We start from the raw sequence: 18,185 nt of genomic DNA on the forward strand, positions 1-18,185 counted from the left end.
TTTGGTGACTGGTCCCCAGGGTGACGATGTGCTGTCGGGAGGAAGACAATTCCTACGGCATGAGCCACCGTCACAAGCATGTGTTGCATTGGGAAAGTCCTCAGCGCTGGCAGGACGGCTCAGCCCGCGCCGGTGGCTGGTGCCCTGGGCTCCCCGGCAGAGCACCCCGCAAAAGGTCCCCAAAAAGCAGGGGTCGGTGTCGCCCTTCTGCAGAGCCCGCCCGCAACCAGCCGAACCGCTCCTGCCCCTGCAGGCCTGGAGCGGAGGGGACCGGGAAGGCCAAAAATGCAATCGAAACAGCTGGGAACCGTATTGCACCGGGTTGGTAACATCCGTGGCTGCTCCGAGCACACGCACACACCCTGGATGCCTTGTAAAAATAAGGGCCTGGATGCAGTTGTGACATCTGCCAGCTCCAGGAGGGTAATGAAAGCCCGTGACTCAGAGGTGAGCTGTTTGCCTGCAGGGGCCGGGAGGGATTCCCACCCTCCCGCGGTGTTGCATCAACGGCACGGGAGCATCTCGGCCGAGGACGGGCTCGCTTCCTCCCAGCCGAGATTAGAGAGGAGCCAGCGGGGAGCGGGATGACACCCGCGGCTTCCTCCTGCGCGCGCGCCCCGGAGCGGCCCAGGCTTCTAAGCAGGTGGCTTCTGTCTATCAGATATCGCCTCCAATTTTGCATCTATAAATATGCAGCTCCCGATAACCCCCGTATCTGATCTCGGCATCGAATCGCTGTGCCCTTGCTCCAGCAGACACGCAGGGGTACAATTTGCCGGGACAAGTAGTTACGGCTGCACGTTCACAAGCACAGCACCCAGCCAGGACGCGCCCTATCCGACCCAGCGCGTCCAGCAAAGGCCGAGAGCTGGAAACGGCCGGCTCGGAGCCCTGGCACGAAACCGCCTCTAGAACGGCTGCTTTTGGTTAAAATAAACGGTGCCCCCAGCGCAGCCGGGAAGGCTCCCAGGCGGTGCCGGACTCGTCCCTCCGGGCTCCGAGGAGCGGCGACAGCGCCGGCGCCGCCGTCCCCGCCGGGGCTGGGGGCTGGCGAGAGGGGCCGGGGGAGGCAGCGGGCGCGCACCGGCCCCGGCCCCGTGCAAAACAACAACGCGGAGCTGCACGGGGCTGGGGAAAACGGGGAGCGAGCGCCCTCGGCCCGGCGGCGCGTCCGGCGCTGCTCGGGTGTTGCAATGGGCCGGAGCCCTTTCGCAGGTGAGCGGCGGCCCGGGAACGCCCCGGGAACGTCAGCGGCTCCCGGAGGGGCGGGAACCTCTTAAAAAGCCAAGCGGGGCCCTGGCGGTATGGGTGCGAGGTGAGGAGCGAGCGGGTCCCGTCGCGCCCGCGCTGCCACCCCGGAGCCAGCCGGCAGGGCACGGACAGGCGGAGCGGCACCCCCAGGCGAGGCCAGGTGAGACCCCGGGCTCGGGACGGCAGCTCGCCCCTCGGGTGGGTATTTAGGTGGGAAAAGCCGCGCGCAGCGGCGGGACGTGCCGGAGCAGCTCGGGTGGGAATCGCGGAGCTGCCGGCGAGCCCCGTCTTGCCCGTCCGGCTCTGCTTCGCCCCCGCGGCGGCCGCGCGGAGACACCTGCGTCCCGGAGCCGAGCCGGGACGCCCCGAGGATGGGCTGGGCGCGGGCAGGAGCCCGGGGGACCCCGGTGCGGGGCCCTCCCACCCCAGGACCCGCAGCCTGGGCGCTGCGGCCGGGGCCTGGGCTGCAGGAGGACCCTTCCTTGGGAGACGTGGTGCCCCGACGCCGGTGGGGCCGGGGCAGGAAAAAGCCTGTTCCACGCAATTCCCCTTCCCGTCCGCACGCATCCTGCCCAGGATGCAGGCGCCTGACCCCGTGACGGGGTCCATCCTGCTGGGCCCATCCGTAGAAAGGCGCTTCCTGGTGCCGGAGGGAGGCTCGGACGTCCCCGCTCGCGGGCAGGATCGGATCCCGGGGCGTGGGGCGCTGGCGGACGGGAGCAGGTAAATCCCTGCGGACGAGGGCTGGATGCCGAGGCGCTGCCGGGGCCGTGCAGCGAGGGGAGAGCCGGCAGCCGGCCGGTGTCATTCCTGCCCCGGCGCCCGGGGCTGCCTCCCGCCGGCCTCTCCCAGCCCCGTTCCCGGCTAACGAGCCCGGGGAAGGGGCGGCCGGGAGCGGGCGCTGCGGGACCCCGCGGCCCCGGCCCCCGCGCGTGGGCGCCCGGCCCGGGGCGCAGGTGGGGCGCCCGGCTCGGGACGGAGGCGGCACCGCAGCCGGGGCGGGAGGAGGCGCCGGGGCCGCCCCTGGTGCAAGCCGGGACCCGGAGGGGTTTTGGGGTGAAGCGGCGCCGGGGGGGGAGCGGGTGGGCGCCCCGGCGTCCCCGACAGCCCCGTTCCCGCAGGTGACGGCGGGCCGCCATGGCAGAGGGCACCGAGCTGGAATGGGCCATCCAGGTGCTGGTGAAGAACTTCGACAAGTACTCGAGCCGCTGCTGCTGCTGCCGGCAGCCCCGGCGCATCAGCAAGAAGGATTTCCGCAAGATGCTGAGCCGCGAGCTCAACCACATGCTGACGGTGAGGCTGGGCAGGGCGGCGCGGGCCGGCGGCCGGGGCCGGCGCGGGAACGGGCGCGGGAACGGGCTCCCGGCCGGCAGCGAGCCGCTCCGCTCTCTCCCCGCAGGACACCGGGAACAAGCGCGCGGCCGACAAGCTCATCTGCGACCTGGATGAGAACAAGGACGGGCGCATCAGCTTCGAGGAGTACTGGACCTTGATCGGCGGCATCGCCAGCCCCATCGCCCACATCATCCGCCAGCAGGAGCAGAGCGTCAAGCACACCAAGTAGCCGGCCGCCCCCCACCCCGCCAGCCCCCCGCGGCTCCTCGCCTCCTCCGCCAGCCCCCCGGGGGGACGCCGGGCGCGGGCAAGAAGGGGCCGGTTGCTCCCCGCTCCCGGGCCGTGCCCCGGGCGAGCGGAGCCAGCAGGCGGGAGCCCCCTTCTTGCCCCCCCGCCCTTGCCGGCCTCGACCTCGCGGGGGCACCAAGCGGAAGGGAAGTCTTGCCTCATCGAGGACACGAGTGCTGTCCGTTCTCAGACCTCCGCCCTGGCTCTGGGGCACGGCCCCGCTGGCAGAAACCCCGCGGCTGCAGCGACCCCCTCTCCCCTCGGTTGGGGGGGGGTTTGTCTCCTTCCCCCCTCCCACATGCCAGGACTTCTTGGAAAAACGGTGTCTTTCCCTCCGGCCCAAGCTGGTGAAGGCTCTGGCCCCGCCGCGCCGCCTGGCCCTGGGGGCGGCGGGCGAGACCTGCCTGCTTATTTATTGCAGCAATAAAGTGTGGAGGAGCAGCGGGTCGGGCCGAGGCTCTGCCTTCGCGTGGGGTCTGGGGGGGGTCCGGGGGGGTCGTGCCCGCTCCTCCCCAAACCTGCCGCCGCGGGCCGGCAGGAGCCGCTGCAGCAGCTCGGCAGCAGCACAGCCCCGGGGGGGGGGGTTGCTTCACCCCCCTCCGGCCCCCCCGGGGCTCGGGCTTCCCGGGGGCGCATCCGCGGGGGCCGGGCTGGCGGCGCGTCCCGTCCCGTCCCGTCTGTCCCCTCCGTCCTGTCCCATCCCATCCCGTCCGTCCCGTCTATCCTGTCCCATCTATCCCGTCCCCCCTGTCCTGTCCCGTCCCGTCCCGTCCCGTCCCGTCCCGTCTGTCCCCTCCGTCCTGTCCCGTCCTGTCCGTCCCGTCCCGCCCCGTCCGTCCCATCTCCCCCGTCCCGCCCCGTCCCGCCCCCGGCGCTGGCTCGTTGCCCGACTCTCGGCCCCGGCGCCGCCCGGGGATTTTCCACTGGGAGGAGACTTGGCTCCGGGTGGGGGCGGTGGAAGGCGGGGGGGGGGGGGATGCCAGCGCCTCGGGGCCGGCCCCATCCTCCTCCTCCTCCTCCCGCTCCTCCGCGGCCCCGCAGCCGCCGCCACGCGCGAGCGCGGGTCCCACGCGAGTCCGGCAGCAGGAGCGCGCTCGGCCCCGGCCGCCGGCGCGGGCACCCAGGGGCGCAGCGGCGGCAGGGGAGAGCAGGGGGGGATGCGCCGCGCTGGGGACCGGGCGCCTGGCCCGCCGGCCCAGACCCGCTAGAGAAGTCCCGTCCCCGGCACGCTCCCCCCGTCGGACCCAGGCGTCCGGGCCAGCGCTGGGGGCCGCTTCCCGCGCCCGTTTCGCTCAAGGCCGGGCCCGTCGTTTCCCGCTCCGGGTGCCCGAACGGGCGCTGGGCGCACGCCCGCGCGCGGGGGACCCTTTGCACGGTGCCACGTGGCGGGCGGGAGAGGAACGGCGCAGGGTGCGGATGGGGCCGCCCGGCTCTGCAGCTGCTCCCAATTTCGGGAGCTCCAGCCCTCCATCCCGTCCCCGGCACCACCGCCCCCGGGCGCCCGGCGCCAGCTGCTCACCGCGCCGCGGCGTTGCAGCAGCCGCGAGGCCCCACGCGGCCCCCGACGCTCCCTGGTGCTGTCACCCCCGTGGCGGGCGCCCGGACCCCCGGACCCGGCTGCTTTACCCCGCGACGAGGGCAAACGTTTGGGGCTCGCGCCCCCTCCTTGGGAAACGAGGGCTGGGCGGGTGCAGGCGGATCCAGGACTCTGGCGTCGCCAGGACCTCCCGGCCCCTGGCACTGGGAGGAAGGGTCTGTCCCCGCACAGCCTGGCGCATCTGGGGTCGGGGGACGCCACGCGGCAGCCCCCGGCAAAACGCTGCGCTCGCCTCGCCGCCCCCCTTGCAGCGGGGTCCGCGCGCCCCGTCTCGGCGGGACTGCAGCTGCCGGTGGGGGGCTGACCCAAACGCCACCGCCGCCCGCTAACCGCATCACACGGCCCGATGGGCAAAAACCAGGCGTGGGCGAAACCGCCGGCGCGGAGGCGCTGGGAAAGCCCGGGGGCTGCGCGGGGCAGCGCCGCCCCGGCCCGGGTATAAAGGTCGGTGCACGGCGGCAGCGACACCCCGGCTCCTTGCAGACCCCCGCCAGCGGCACTGACCCCGGTGAGTCGTCGACCCCCCCCCCCCCCCCCGCCGCGGTTTGCACCCCTGCGGCGATTGCACCCAGCCGGGCCCCGAAACGCCTCTCCGGCACCGCCGACCCCTTTCGGGGGGTCTGAGCGCGGCGGCCCGGCTCTGCCCGCAGGAGCTGGCCATGGCGTGTTCCCTGGAGCAGGCGCTGACCGCCCTGGTCTGCACCTTCCACAAGTACTCCGGCAGGGAAGGCGACAAGTACAAGCTCAACAAGGCCGAGCTCAAGGAGCTGCTGAACAAGGAGCTGCCGGTCTTCGGGAGCGTAAGTGGCCCCGGGGCAGGGCGCTCCCCGGCTCGTCCTGGCGGGGTGCGAAGCGGGCCGGGGGGCTGCGCACGGCCCCCGCGCAGCGCCCTGAGCCCCCGGCCCGGCCACGCACCGGCCGGGCGCCGGGAGGACCCGGGCTGGAGCAGGCTCCTCGCAGGCCCGCAAACGGCCGTAGAGATATTTTGATTGGCAAAACAGTTGCGTGCTGATTTCTGCTTTTTATCTCCCCTCCCCCCCCCGTTTTTTTTTTTTTCTTTTTGCATTTCCTCTTCTGGTTTCCAGTTTAATTCGGGAGGGAGCCGAAATCTGGCAGATTTTTTTCATGGTCGAAAACCACACGTGCTATAGAGCCGTGCCCAGGAGCAGCCAGCGCACCCCGCCTGCGTGGCCACCGCCTTCCCAAGGGGGACGGGGGCGGCGCGGGGAGCCCAGCGCTCGAGCCCCTGTTTGCACCCTCCCGTGGGAGCAGCCGGCCGAGCCCCGAACCGGCCCGCGCCCCGACCCCTCTCCTCCCTCGCAGGGGCAGATGGACGAAGGGGAGTTCAGGAGGATCATGAACGACCTGGACCACAACAAGGACAGCGAGGTGGACTTCCAGGAGTTCGCCTGCTTCATGGCCTGCATCGCCATGGGCTTCAACGAGTTCTTCAAGGATTGCCCTTCCAAGCAGCGCCGCCAGAAGTGAGCCCCGGCGCCCACCGCCCCGCGGCCCCCGGCACGGCATCGCCGCCGCCGTGCGTTCAATAAAAGCCTTTGCAAAGCCTCCGCGCGCGTCCGCAGGGGGTTTCTCGGCGGGGGCCGAGCGCGGGGTCGCTGGCGCGGAGGCGGCGCCCGCCGCTCCCTCCCGCCGGCTCGTCCCTCCCTGGGATTTTCCATGGCGCAGCTCGGCCCCGGGAGCCGGCGCACGCTTTTGGGAAAATTGGAGCAGAGCTGCTCGGAGCCGTTTCTGGGCAACGCACGCAGCCCAGCTAAACATCCCACCAGCACCAGCCCTGCGGGCGCCGCTTCACGTTTAACTCGAACCACATGAGCTTCCCCGCGCCCGGCTCGGCTCGCAGGCTAGCGCGGCCAACACGAGCGCGGGGAGCGGAGCAACACGCAGGGTCCAGGCGGGGCCTGAAGGCTGCAGCCGGCCCCCGGCAGGGAAAAGCTGCGGCTGGAGGAGACCCTTCCCCGCAGCCCCCCGGACGCGGATGAGCCCATGCCGGGGTGCTGCCGCGCGGGAGCCAGACCCGCGCTCGCCCCGGCCTCCCCCAGCCACCGCCGGGCTGCGGGCGACGGCAGTTTCCGGGCACCTCGCCCTGCGATACCGGCTGGGCAGGATGTGGCTCACCCTGCCGCAGCCTCGTCGGCTCCCTGCAGGTCCAGGCTGGCTCGCAGGGAGCGTCGCTGCTGCTGCTGCTCCTCCTCCTCCTCTCCAGCCGTGCCCAGCAGCCCCAAACCCCGGAGGAGCAGCCCTGGGGCTGGAAACGCCCTTGCAAAGCTTCTGCTCCAACGCACGGCCAAGCCGAGCGCCCTGCAAAGCATCTCCCCACACCCCCAGCAGCTCCTTCCCCAGCCCCACCAGCAGCTCCCAGCTCTTCCCTCCTCTGTCCTGCTCTTCTTAAAGGCAGCCGGGCCCCAGGCAGCCTCTCCCCCCGCCCCAGGAATTTGCACCGGCTTGCACCCGTTTCTTAACGGGGAGATGAGGGCCAGGCTTGGGGGTTCGTTTGGCCAAAAGGCTCCTTCCAGCATCCCCTCCCTGGGGGATGCTCCTGGTGGTGCCGGTCCTGGCCCCCGGCCGCGCTCCCCGGCGAAGGGCAGGGAACCCCCCGGCGGAGCTGGGGTGCCCGCAGCACCCAGCGCTGCTCCGGGAGCAGGGGAGGCCCCGGGGACCCGGCCCGCCGCTGCCTTCCCAGCGGAAACCCCTCCTGCGCCCGCCTCTCTTTTTTTCCTGTTTTTTTTTTTTCTTTTTTTTCCCCCTTGTTTTTCTGGCCCGGGTCCCCGCGGCGGCGGGCGCCCCTCTGCCGAGCGGGGGGCCTCGCGGGGAGGCGGCCAGGGCTGCGGGCCGTCCCGCGCGGCTCCCTGGCACGCGCCGAGGCCACCCGAGCGGCGCTCCGTCGTGCAAGGCGGCCGCGGGAATCCCAGCTCGCCTGCGAGCGGCTTGCGTTACAAGCAGAGGGAGGGAAGCAAAAAAACAACAAGCAAACAAACAAACAAAAAAGCAGCAAACCCCAACAGCAGCGAAGCCACCAGCGAAGGCCGGCGGGGGCCGGAGCGGGGGCCGCCCGCGCGCCTGCTCCCGCCAGCCCGCTCAGCCCCTCCGCTCGGGCGGCGATTGCCGTGGTTAAGCTCGCTGAGCCCAAGGAGGGGTAAAAGCTCGTCCGCCACCCGCCGCCGAGGGGTCGGCTTTGGCCAAGAGGCCGCTCGTGCCCCGGGGTCCCTCCTTGGCCAGGGGTCTCCCAGCCCCCAAATCTTGCTCTTTTCAACCCACAGCAGCCCCGAGGCCGGCTGGGGAGGGCAGGACCAGCCGGGAGGGCTGCGCCGGGGCGGCCGCCGCTGCTCTCGGGGGTTCCTCTCTTCTCCTGCCAGCCAATGTCTGGACGGACGCTGGAGCAGCATTGGTCCCTCTCCATCCCCATAGCGCGGGGGCGTCCCCGGCGGGGCTATAAATGCTGCGGCATCGTGCCGGCTCCGCTCCCACCCTGCGGTTTGAGCTGTTGGTGAGTTGTTTTTTCCTATGACGTCCTGGCGTCCTCCTCCCCGCCGTTCCTCTGGACGCTGCTGCTGCTGCTGCTGCTGCTGCTGCTGCTGCGCCTGGGCCGGCGGCTGGCAGCGCTCGGGGCTCGGCGGCCCGGGGGGGGCAGCTGGCTCCCCGCTGCTTCCCCCCTCTGCCTGGCTTCTCTTGGCGGCGTCCTGCCCCAAACGGAGCGGCCGGCGGGTGCATCTGGGGAGGAAACGGTGATGCATCCCCGTGCACGCCTGGGTGGTGGGTGCCTGCCCTGGAGCAGCCCCCGGGGAGGGGGACGGGACACCGCAGCCCCCGTTTGCAGGGCTTCCCGGCTCCGGCTCACCCGCTCCGGCTCTCTGTGCCCGCAGACTGGCCGGTGTCCCCATGGCGTGGCCGCTGGAGCAGGCGCTGGCCGTGATGGTCTCCACCTTCCACAAGTACTCGGGGAAGGAAGGGGACAAGTACAAGCTGAACAAGCAAGAGCTCAAGGAGCTGCTCACCAAGGAGCTGCCGAGCTTCATCAGCGTAAGCGTGGGGCGGTGGCCCGTGGTGGCCCGCGGTGGCCCGTGGTGGCCTGGGGGGCTGGCGCCATGCAGGGCTCCCCCCTGCCGGGGCGTTCGGCCCGCCGTGCAAACCGCCCGCTTGTCCCCATCTCTCCCCTCGGCAGAAACAAACGGATGAGGCCGGCTTCCAGAAGCTCATGAGCAACCTGGACAGCAACAAGGACAGCGAGGTGGATTTCCAGGAGTACGCGACCTTCCTGGCCTGCGTGGCCATGATGTGCAACGACTTCTTCCAGGGCTGCCCGGACAAGATGCCGCGGAGGAAGTGAGCCGGGCGGCGGGCCGGGGCCGCGGTCGCCCCCGTCACCCCTGCACCACCGTAGGAGGAATTTAAAGAATTCCTCCTATTCTTTAAATAAAGGCTGCTTTCAACGAAGCCCTCTGCGAGCGGGTTTTTTGCCGGGGGGACGTGGGCTGGGATCCCACCGCGCCGGGCAAGGCCCTGTCCACCTGCAGTTTGCGGAGGCAGGTGGTGCCGGACGGCGCCGCTTCGGAGCCGGAGCGTGGGCACCCCGCTCGCCCCGCGTGCCGGCGGGGGTCAGCGGCAGACCCCGCCGGCCGCCCTCGGGCATCGCCCGCATCCGCTCCCTTTCCCACCCTGCGGCTGCGCAGGGCTCGGCGGGGACTTTGCCCCGGGATGGATGCCTCCCGACGGGCTGGGAACGGGGATAACGGGGACGGGGAGCAGCTCTTCCGGCCCGCATCCCCGGTGACTCGGCTGGCCCGGGCCCGAGGGGGCGGGCGGGGGGGCCGCGACGTGCCCCCCCCCCCCCCGGCTCTCGGTGCGCAGGGGAGGGGCTGCCCCGGCCCCCGCCGCCCTGGGAGGAGCCGGCGCCCGGCTATAAAAGCGGGGAGGAGGCGGCGCCGCCGCTGCTCTTCCTGCCGTCCCGCCGCCGTCGGTGAGTGTCCCCTGCCCCTGCCCCTGCCGCCGCGCGGGGGAGGGGGGGCGCCGCGCGTGGGAGGCCGCGGCGTGGGTCGCGCGTGGGCCGCCCCCGCTGAGCGCCCGGCCGGCCCCCGCAGCCGCCAGCCATGGCCGCCCCCCTGGACCAGGCCATCGGGCTCCTCGTGGCCATTTTCCACAAGTACTCGGGCAAGGAGGGCGACAAGACCACGCTGAGCAAGGGCGAGCTCAAGGAGCTCATCCAGAAGGAGCTGACCATCGGGCCGGTGAGTGGTGGCGGGGCGCCGCCGGGGGCCCCCCGGCTCCTGCCCGACGGGGCCCCCCGAGACGGAGCGGCAAAACCGGCGTGGGCAGGGGACGGCCGTGCCAAGAGGTGCCCCGTCACCTGGGGCACCCGGCGCTTGGCGAGGCGGCCGAGGAGCCGGGGGTCCCGTCGAGGGGTCCCGCGGCATCTCCCGGCCCCGCAGCCCGCCTGCCTGCGGCCCCGGCTCCGGCGCCTGGCAGCGATGCCCGAGCCCCCGGCCCGCGCCCCCGGGGCGGCCGGCCTTCGGGGCGGCCCCCTCCCCATCCGCTGACGGCTCCCTGCTCTGCTCCGCGCCGCAGAAGCTGCAGGAGGCCGAGGTCGCCGGGCTCATGGAGGACCTGGACCGCAACAAGGACCAGGAAGTGAATTTCCAGGAGTACGTCACCTTCCTGGGAGCCCTGGCCATGATCTACAACGAGGCGCTGCTGCAGTACAAGCAGTAGAGCCGGGCCCCCCGGGGCTCCCCCCGCCTCCGGCGCCCAATAAAATTCCTTTTTGTAAAGTTCTGCTATGAGTTTGGTGTCGTTTTGGAGTCTTTAATAAAAAAAAAAAAAACATGAGATTTTAAGTTTTTTTTTTTTTTCCCCGTCCCCTCTGGGTGGTGTTGCCCGCAGGGAGGCCCTGGGCGGGGGGACGAGGGCAGCCGGAGAGCCCGGGAGGAGGGGGCAGCTCGGGGGAGGGGGCACGGGGTGGGCAGAGCTGCAGCCGGGGCTCGTGTCCCGCAGGGCCGGACCCGTCCGCGGGCTGGCGGTGCCCTGCCCGTTCCCCGGGGCAGGATGCCGTTCCCAATTTGGGTGGGGTGGGGAGGACATCGCTCTCTGGAGAGAGGTCCCGAGCATGAGCGCAGGGTGTCAGAGGGCCGGGGCGGTTGGTGGAGGGCTCGGGGTGGATTTGCAGCTAGAAAATCGGGAATAATGTGGATTTTTCCCAGCCGGGAAAACAGCTCTTTGCGTGTCCTCTCTGCTCAAACGCAGGGTGCAGAGGCTGCTTCGGAAACGCGTGGGGTCACCCCAGCGTCCCCACTGGCATCAGGAAGCAAAAACCTCTCCAGCCTCCCCCAGGCTCAGGGAGCCCCCCCGACTACCCCCCTGCAGCCCCCCTGCATCCTGCATGAGGGGGATCCCCCCCCCCCCGATGCCTTTTACATCCTGGCTCTTTTTGTGCCTGATCTGGGATTTTGGCACACCAGAGGCTGGCATGACTGCAGGGCGATAGTGCCTCTTCCATGGGTATCCCAGCCTGCCTGTACGGATCTGCCCCCTGCCTTGTCCTCGGGGCTGCGCCGGTGCAAACACCAGCACCCCGTGCAAACTCCAGCACTGCATGAAAATGCCAGCACCCCGTGCAAACACCAGCACCCCGTGCAAATGCCAGCGCCCCGTGCAAACGCCAGTGCCCCGTGCAAATGGCAGCGCCCCATGAAAATGCCAGTGCCCCGTGCAAACACCAGCACCTCGTGCAAACGCCAGCACCCCGTGTAAATGCCAGCGCCCCATGGAAACGCCAGCGCCCTGTGCAAACACCAACGCCCCATGCAAATGCCAGCACCCCGCGGCGGCTCGTGCCCCGAGGCCAGAGCAGCAGCTGGGGTTGCCGCGGCCGGGAGCAGGACCTGTGCCAGGAGCTCCCGGCGCGCCCAGGCGCGTTGCGTGCGCGGCGCGTCCAACGGCAGGTGGCAGCACGGTGACCGGTGGCGCCCGCGTGTCCCTTCACACCTCCGAAGCTGGCACACGCACGTCCCGCATGTACCGCCCGGCTCCTTCCCACCCCTTCCAGGACGAGGCTTCCCGGCGTCCCGCTGAGGACGGGGCAGGCGCCACGGCGGAGGTGACAGAGCCTGCAACGTCACAGCAAAATGCACACAGTACCGCCAGGGATGGAGCGCTTGCCTCCGAGGGGCTTGCAGGGCTCGAGCATGCGGGCGGCACAGCCTTGGCATGAGCCCCCCCCCCTTCCCAAATTCAGCACCCGCGATCCTGTTGGGGTGGCGGGAGCCGGAGGCCGGGAGCCCCGCGGCGCCTCGGGCGAGCCGTGCCGGCCCCGGCGCCGGGGAACGTGGCGGGAGCTGGAAGCAGCTGCCCGTGCCCTCGGTTTTCAGCAGATAGCAGCAGCCGATGCTGGGAAACGACGCTCTGAAGCGCGCCCGGCCGATTCCCGGCACGCAGACCTGTCTGGATTTGTAGCATCTTTCTTGGCTCCGCAGCGGAGCTGTTGAGAAACCGTTTCTGTGGGGTGCGGGTTTGTGACTTGGGGGAGCCGAGCAGCAGGACGGGACCCGTCACCCCGCCGGCACCCAGACCGCGGGCCAGGGATGCAGCTCATGACTCTTCCTCATGCAAAAAGACTTTTCCCCATGGGAAAAATCAGTGCCCTCCCCCTTGACTCGCTGGAGCCCCCCGGCCGGCGCGTTTCGCCTGTCCCCATCTGCCCCAAAGGCCTCGGACCGCGCAGGAAGGCTCTGCCCCCCGTGCGGCCCTGCGGCACCCGCTCCCACAAACCTCTTTTTTTTTTTTTTTTGCCTTTCTTTGCAATGCCCTAACGAACTGGGTGCATCCCGCGGAGCCTCCCTTGCTAACCCCCGCCCCGGGAAAAGCCGCTTCCAGGAGCCCGGCTGGGCGTGCTGCGTGCCGCGCCGCCTTGCACAATTCCTGGGGTCATCGCCCCTGAGGAAAGCCGAGGGTGTTACAGAGCGCAGCTCGCGCAGCGTATAAAAGGCACCTCGCCTGCGCCGGCATCCACCCCACCTCGCCTGCCTGCCGCCCTTGGAGCGCCGCCGTCTCCCCAAGCCGCCGCCGGACCGCTCCCGGGTAAGTAGGTCCTCCCGGCCGGGCTGGCCCAGCACGGGGGTCCGGCTCCTCCGGCCCCGCCGACGGCTTTGCCGCCCGCTCTTCCTCAGGCTCAACGAGATGAAGACCGACCTGGAGCTCGCCTTGGAGTGCGCCATCAACATCTACCACCAGTACGCCATCAAGAAGCCCCTGGACGACTACCTGGACAAGGGGGAGTTCAGGGCGCTGCTGGTGGAAAACGCCAAGCCCTTCCTCACCAACACCAAGCCGGTAAGAGGGGGGGCTCGGGGGGCCGGGGCCTCCTGGGGGCATTGGGGAGGCTGAGAGCCGCCCAAGGGCGAGGCGCGTTTCCAGGTTTTTCCTGAAACCGTGCAACCTTTGCAACACAACCCTAAGTCAGGTGCTGCCGGGGCAGGAGCAGCCCGGCGGCGGCGGGGGCTTTGGGCGATCCCGCGCCCCGCCGTGCTTCAGCCTGGCTCTTTTCCGTGTGCGTCCTGCTGCAGGCCGGCCTGAGCGTCGACGCCTACATAGACCAGCTCTTCGCCAAAGCCGACCGCAACCGCAACGGCCGCCTGAAGTTCACCGAGTTCCTGACCACGCTGACTCTCATAGTCATCGAAGCCCATAAGAGGTCCCACCAACATCCCAATGAGCCCGGCCAAGGCCACAGCCACGGTCCCCACCACTGAAGCAGCTCCCGGGGCGACCGTGCCCACGGGCTTACGCTCTTCCCACTCTGTCGTTCGCTTCTGCCCTTGGCGTTGAAATAAAATTTCTTTCTCCAAGCACCAAACGCATCCGTGCTCCGTGTCCTGCTGTCCCCGGGGGGGACGCACCGGGCGCCCCGGCCCAGCCCGCGGCTGCGAAACGCAGCTGGCGCGGGGGGGAGCGAGGGGGAAGGGAGGGCGGCAGGAGGGGGACCCTGCTGCCTGCGGCGCGGGGAGCCGGGACGCCTTCTTGCAGACCAGGGGACTCATCACCTCCAGGGTGGCTGGCGCGGGTGCCACAATAGCGCTGTTGTGTCCCCGCTGCGGCGGCCGAGAGCCGCTGGGGCGTCCCGGGCCGGGGACGCGGCTGCAGCCCGCCGCCTCCCCCCGCAGCAGAGCCGGGGGCTCGGCCCTCCCTCCGGGCGTAAACCCCCCCGTTTTTGTTAACACGGGGGCACGCTCGCAAGCCGCCCCGGGCACGGGATGCCCAAGAGGAGAAGAGACCCTTTGTCCTTTGGGGATTAACTGTCCGAGCGGGGACCCGCAGCCCCGGAGGGCCAGCAGGAAGGGGGACCTCGTCCCCCGCGAAGCCGCGGTGCAACAGCCAGCGGGGGGTTATTTGCACGGGGCGATGCAGCTCTCCGCGCTGCCGCCTTCTCCACCGGGGAGCAGCTCGCTCCCCCCGGGGCTGCCGGGGAGACCTCAGGCTCCCGTCGGCTCCGTGCGGGAACAGGCGTCCCACCCGCCCAGCCGGCGGCGTGCCGGGGCCATTGGGGCATCGCTGCCCTGCTCGTGGCGGAGCCGAGCGCGGCCCCCGCAGCCCCCGGGGCCGGCCGGCCGCTCCGCAGCACGGGCGAAGGCGCCGGTGCGCAGGGCGTTGGGCAAGCAGCCCTGCACGCGGCTTTGCAAGCCCAGCTGGGGAACGCGGATGCAATTTGGGATTATCAGCAGTCCCTAACGAGAAGGGGAAAATAAGGTGACTATGATGAGTCAGGGATACCGGGACAAAGCTCACGCAACAGATTTTCATACCCCCCCCCCCGGACACGTAGAAGTATCCCCAAACAGGAATGGTGACCATCTTGTTTTTTTTGTCCCTACCCTCTTCCTATAATCTATGATGTTATTTTTCTATTTCTTCATATAGTCTTCATCATTCTTCCAGTACCTGTTCTGCTTCCAGTACCTGTTCATGCCCTGCAAGAGCAGTGGCGTTGAGTGACTGTTGCAAAACACTCGCCCAGTGATTTTCCAGCCTGTGAGGACCCCAACAACATGTTTTCTTCTTGTTTTGAGCCCGATTTCTTCTGCAATGTTTCTGGAGCAAAAGGAAAGGTCTGGCACAAGGGATGTGTTAGAAAATCATCTAGGAAAAGTAATTTATTGAAAGGTAGATGCAACCTTCATCATCAGTGGTGTTTAAGCAGTTGGTATTGCAGAAAATGCAGAGCCCGGGATCAGATCACATTAAAAGCAACTGGGGGAGGAAGCTATCCACGCTTCTCGTTCTGGCACAGTCCATCGTTCTTCAAGACCGGAGAGGATAAACATTTTCAGAATGCTACAAAACCTGCAGGGCTTCAGCAAGTCATGTCCAAACGGACTTGCTCTCTGCACTCATTTTGAGGTTATGAAAGCACGTCCGGCATTTCCCCCAGCCCATGCTCCGGCTGTCCCCACGCTGCGGGCGACGGGGTGCGCCTGGGCCCGCACCCCTGGGAGACGGCGGCAGGGTGCAAACGGGGCCTTTCTGCATCCTGGTGGGTGCTACCAGGAACAAGGCGCAGCGGGCCCAGCCAGGGAGGGGTTCATAACTTCCCACCTTGTAATTTCCAGGTACGGGAAAAGTTAACTCAAGCCACCACTTGCCGCAGGCAGATGTGTCAGTCGCTGATGAAACAGGGCCTCAGAGGTGTATAAAAGGGCAGCCCGGGCTCGCGGATCACCGCAGCCAACCTGTCCTCTGCACGTCCTCCTCCGAGACCGGGGTAAGTGACATCGCAACGGCTCTTGCAGCTTGTTAGAAGACGAGGGAGAAGCAGTTCTGCATCTCCATCCATGTCATGCATGCTACGTTTAAGGCCACGCTTCCCACTCGGGGCAGCGATAGGAGGTAGTTTTGGCTACAGCAAGATTTTTTGGCCATTAAAAAGCAACGACATTTCCAAGCCACGTCTAGTGGAGGTGCAGGTGCTTCGGCTGGCAAGGAGAGCGCCCTTCGCTGGGGTCGCCCGTGCGGTGGCACCCAGCCGAGAGCAGGGGCTCGCGCCGGCGGTGCAGGGGGGTCGCGGACAGTGGGGCTGGAGACGCGCAGAGCCGGGGAGGGCAGGCAGAGCCGCCGCCGAGCCTGCCCCTGCGGCTCGCTGTAGATGCGCGGCTGCACCCTGACCGGTTTGTCCGACTCGCCAGCAAAGCGCCTTCAGGTGAGTAAGGATAAGGCGCTTCTGGGGCCAAGCGAAAATTAGAGGTGGTTGAGCGAAGCCGTAAAACGGTGATATTCCTAAAACCACTCGTTACGCGTTCGGCGGCTAACGACTCGCGGGCGCGTAAGCGCGGCCGGCGGGGAGCCGGGGGCCGAGAGCGGGGCCGCTGCGCACTGCTGACGGCCGCGGGGTCTCCGCAGGCGTCCCGAGAGCCCAGCCATGTCCGCCACCACCCTTCCCCAGCCGCGGGAGTTCCCGGGAAACTGCTCCCTGGAGATGGCCCTGAAGGCCGTCGTGGACGTCTACCACCGCTACAGCATCAGGGAGGGCGAGCTCGACCTGCTCAGCTACAGCGACTTCAGGACGCTGCTCACCGAGCAGGCGCCCACCTTCCTGGAGGCCTGCGTGAGTGCGGCGGCGGGAGCCGGGCTGCGCTGGGGGGTCCCGGGGCGGCCGCCTGCCTCCCCTGCCGAGGGCTGGGCCAGGGGTCCCGCTCCGCCTCTCGGCCCTTCCCGGCGCCCGCGGGGTCTCTGCGGTCCAGGGCAGGCTGGGATGCGCACGCGCGTCCCACCCGGGCGCATCGGGCTTTCGTGCTGCCGAGGGGGCTCGGGGATGGGGGGGCCTCTCTCCCTCTGCCGTGTCGCTCAGGAGCTACTTGCAAAGTAAAAAGGGCTTCACCGCCATCGGGCAGCTCCCAAACACGCTTCCCCGGGCGTGCAAGAGCGCCGCCAGCTCTTGCTTTCCGCCGGCGGGTCTGCAGCCTGGGGAGAGGCATGTTAACGCACCCCCCCTCCCCGTGCAGGGCAGGAACCGCCGCGACTACCTGAAGGACCTCTTCAAGGAGACCGACATAAACAAGGACCACGAGCTGACCTTCGAGGAGTTCACCATCGTCCTGGCCAAGGTGACCGACGATGCCCATCGCATCAGCCACGGGAGCGACCGCTGCAAACCGGAGACGGACTGAGCCCGGGAGCGTCCGACCCGCGCGGGAAACCCCGGTCGGCTCTGCTGGGGGAACGGGGCTCTACAGCTGCTTTCTGCCTGCTTGACTCTCTCCCGCTCGAGAGACAATAAAGCATCCCTTGAAGCTCCCCGCGTCCTTCCTACTCCATCAGCATCCGCCGCGCGGGGGCGGGAGGGCGGGCAGGGGGCTCGTCTTCACCCCGCGCCTCTTCCGGGCACAGACGCGCCCGCGAGGACAACTCACAGCAGGACACCGCCTCCACCCCGGGGGCTCTTGGAAAACAAAGACGACGCAGAAGACGCAGCTGCCGCGGTGCAAGAGCAGCGGCGGCAGGAAAGGCCGATGCAACGCTCAGGGCTGAAGCCGGGTCTGGGGGCTGCTCAGCCAGAACGTGTTTCCCGCACTGATCTTGGGCTAAAACCCGCCGCGAAACACGGCCAGCCGTGCAGCGCCAGCCCGGCGCTTCCGCCCTTTGTTTCCCCAGCCGGCAAAGGCGTATCTCAAAAGGGTTTTGCAACCGCTGCCAAGCGTGGGGTGCACGGCCAGGGCTCTGCTCCTCGGGGCAGGACCGGCCTCCCTTGCCCCAAACCAGATCTTTCACTCGCTCGCGCCTCGCCCGACACCCGCTTCCCGCTCGCTCCCCGTGGCAGCTCCAGTGAGCCGATGCTCGCTCCGCTCCCGCGGCCGGGGGGCTGCAGAGCCCGGGAGCCGCCCCAGCCCCGTAACCCATCCTGGCCGGGGGCAGCGCTGCTCTGTCTCCGGGATGATAAAACAGCGAGAACTGCAGTTTCCTCAAATCACCACAAAATTCTGCAACACGGCTGCCGGTCCCTAGCGCCCTGTTGCGAAACGCCCCATCCCCGTTGTGAAACGCAGCGCGCCCCCCTCGGCGAGGGGCTCCCCGCTGCAGCGCCCGCGGGTCCACGCACGGCCCCGTTTCACAGCCGAGATCAGCACCGTGCTCGGCAGGTTAAACAAACCCCCCCAACCCCGAGCGAGTCAGCCGGACCGGCAGGCCGGGCGTTTTAATAAAGCAGCACCGGAAAATCTTGTTTTGCTCCTGATTGTAGCTGCTCCGAGCCAAACTGTCTGCAGTCGCTCTCCACCGCGCTGAGACAAGGAAACAGCCGCACGGAGAGAGGACTCTGCCTTGCAGCAGAGTGAAAAACACACCTTGCAGCCCCACCGTTTGGAGGAATACCTTGGGTGGGGAGAAACCAGCTTTGGCACCGGCTGCTGCAAACTCGCAGAGCTGAAACGATGCTCCTGGAGCCCGGCCAGGCTCCAGGCCTGGGACTGCCCCGTGCCACTGGTGTTTCGAGGACAGTGCCTGCCCCAGGCAACGCGCACCTCCCCTCCTGCCAGGACAAGTCCCTGGGACCATCCCAGGGCGCTGGGGCCCAGCACTCAGCACCAGCTGAGGGCAAGCAGGAGAAACTGAGAGGTGACCCTGTGGGTCCCCTCAGCCTCATGGCACAAAAAGGCACCCCCAAAGCCAGAGGGGAAGAAACCAGGCCAAATTAAAGCATCAGCCAGGGGGATTCCTG

The 18,185-nt window shown here is 68.9% G+C and overlaps 6 protein-coding genes across 9 annotated transcripts; all 6 read left to right on the forward strand.

Annotated features, from left to right (window-relative positions):
- The first annotated feature begins 1,296 nt into the window (after nucleotides 1–1,296).
- Nucleotides 1,297–3,318, forward strand: S100A16 (S100 calcium binding protein A16). 2 transcript variants are annotated; one of them, XM_068922538.1, is made up of 4 exons: nucleotides 1,305–1,411; nucleotides 1,881–1,974; nucleotides 2,373–2,544; nucleotides 2,651–3,318. In XM_068922538.1, the coding sequence occupies exons 3-4, from the start codon at nucleotides 2,389–2,391 to the stop codon at nucleotides 2,813–2,815; spliced, it is 321 nt and encodes a 106-aa protein (XP_068778639.1). In that variant the 5' UTR covers nucleotides 1,305–1,411; nucleotides 1,881–1,974; nucleotides 2,373–2,388; the 3' UTR covers nucleotides 2,816–3,318. The 2 variants fall into 2 exon arrangements, with proteins under 2 accessions (XP_068778638.1, XP_068778639.1); XM_068922537.1 differs by lacking the exon at nucleotides 1,881–1,974 and having other exon boundaries at nucleotides 1,297–1,411.
- A 1,224-nt stretch (nucleotides 3,319–4,542) lies between these two features.
- Nucleotides 4,543–6,037, forward strand: LOC138062871 (protein S100-A4-like). Its single transcript, XM_068922077.1, has 3 exons — nucleotides 4,543–4,979; nucleotides 5,122–5,271; nucleotides 5,795–6,037. The coding sequence occupies exons 2-3, from the start codon at nucleotides 5,131–5,133 to the stop codon at nucleotides 5,957–5,959; spliced, it is 306 nt and encodes a 101-aa protein (XP_068778178.1). The 5' UTR covers nucleotides 4,543–4,979; nucleotides 5,122–5,130; the 3' UTR covers nucleotides 5,960–6,037.
- Nucleotides 6,038–7,520: 1,483 nt separating this feature from the next.
- LOC138062868 (protein S100-A4-like) lies at nucleotides 7,521–8,923 on the forward strand. 3 transcript variants are annotated; one of them, XM_068922073.1, is made up of 3 exons: nucleotides 7,521–7,976; nucleotides 8,353–8,509; nucleotides 8,652–8,923. In XM_068922073.1, exons 2-3 carry the CDS (start codon nucleotides 8,369–8,371, stop codon nucleotides 8,814–8,816), a joined length of 306 nt encoding a protein of 101 aa, XP_068778174.1. In that variant the 5' UTR covers nucleotides 7,521–7,976; nucleotides 8,353–8,368; the 3' UTR covers nucleotides 8,817–8,923. The 3 variants fall into 3 exon arrangements, with proteins under 3 accessions (XP_068778174.1, XP_068778173.1, XP_068778175.1); XM_068922072.1 differs by having other exon boundaries at nucleotides 7,956–8,214; XM_068922074.1 differs by lacking the exon at nucleotides 7,521–7,976 and adding an exon at nucleotides 8,022–8,242.
- Nucleotides 8,924–9,315: 392 nt separating this feature from the next.
- Nucleotides 9,316–10,266, forward strand: LOC138062872 (protein S100-A6). The gene is made up of 3 exons (XM_068922078.1): nucleotides 9,316–9,446; nucleotides 9,568–9,714; nucleotides 10,052–10,266. The coding sequence occupies exons 2-3, from the start codon at nucleotides 9,577–9,579 to the stop codon at nucleotides 10,193–10,195; spliced, it is 282 nt and encodes a 93-aa protein (XP_068778179.1). The 5' UTR covers nucleotides 9,316–9,446; nucleotides 9,568–9,576; the 3' UTR covers nucleotides 10,196–10,266.
- A 2,091-nt stretch (nucleotides 10,267–12,357) lies between these two features.
- LOC138062870 (protein S100-A12-like) lies at nucleotides 12,358–13,334 on the forward strand. The gene is made up of 3 exons (XM_068922076.1): nucleotides 12,358–12,559; nucleotides 12,649–12,811; nucleotides 13,045–13,334. Exons 2-3 carry the CDS (start codon nucleotides 12,659–12,661, stop codon nucleotides 13,228–13,230), a joined length of 339 nt encoding a protein of 112 aa, XP_068778177.1. The 5' UTR covers nucleotides 12,358–12,559; nucleotides 12,649–12,658; the 3' UTR covers nucleotides 13,231–13,334.
- A 1,562-nt stretch (nucleotides 13,335–14,896) lies between these two features.
- On the forward strand, nucleotides 14,897–16,761 carry S100A7 (S100 calcium binding protein A7). The gene is made up of 4 exons (XM_068922075.1): nucleotides 14,897–15,008; nucleotides 15,085–15,236; nucleotides 15,872–16,076; nucleotides 16,474–16,761. Exons 3-4 carry the CDS (start codon nucleotides 15,891–15,893, stop codon nucleotides 16,636–16,638), a joined length of 351 nt encoding a protein of 116 aa, XP_068778176.1. The 5' UTR covers nucleotides 14,897–15,008; nucleotides 15,085–15,236; nucleotides 15,872–15,890; the 3' UTR covers nucleotides 16,639–16,761.
- Nucleotides 16,762–18,185: the final 1,424 nt, after the last annotated feature.

This window comes from Struthio camelus, chromosome 30 (genome assembly GCF_040807025.1).
Source record: "Struthio camelus isolate bStrCam1 chromosome 30, bStrCam1.hap1, whole genome shotgun sequence".
NCBI lineage: Eukaryota > Metazoa > Chordata > Aves > Struthioniformes > Struthionidae > Struthio > Struthio camelus.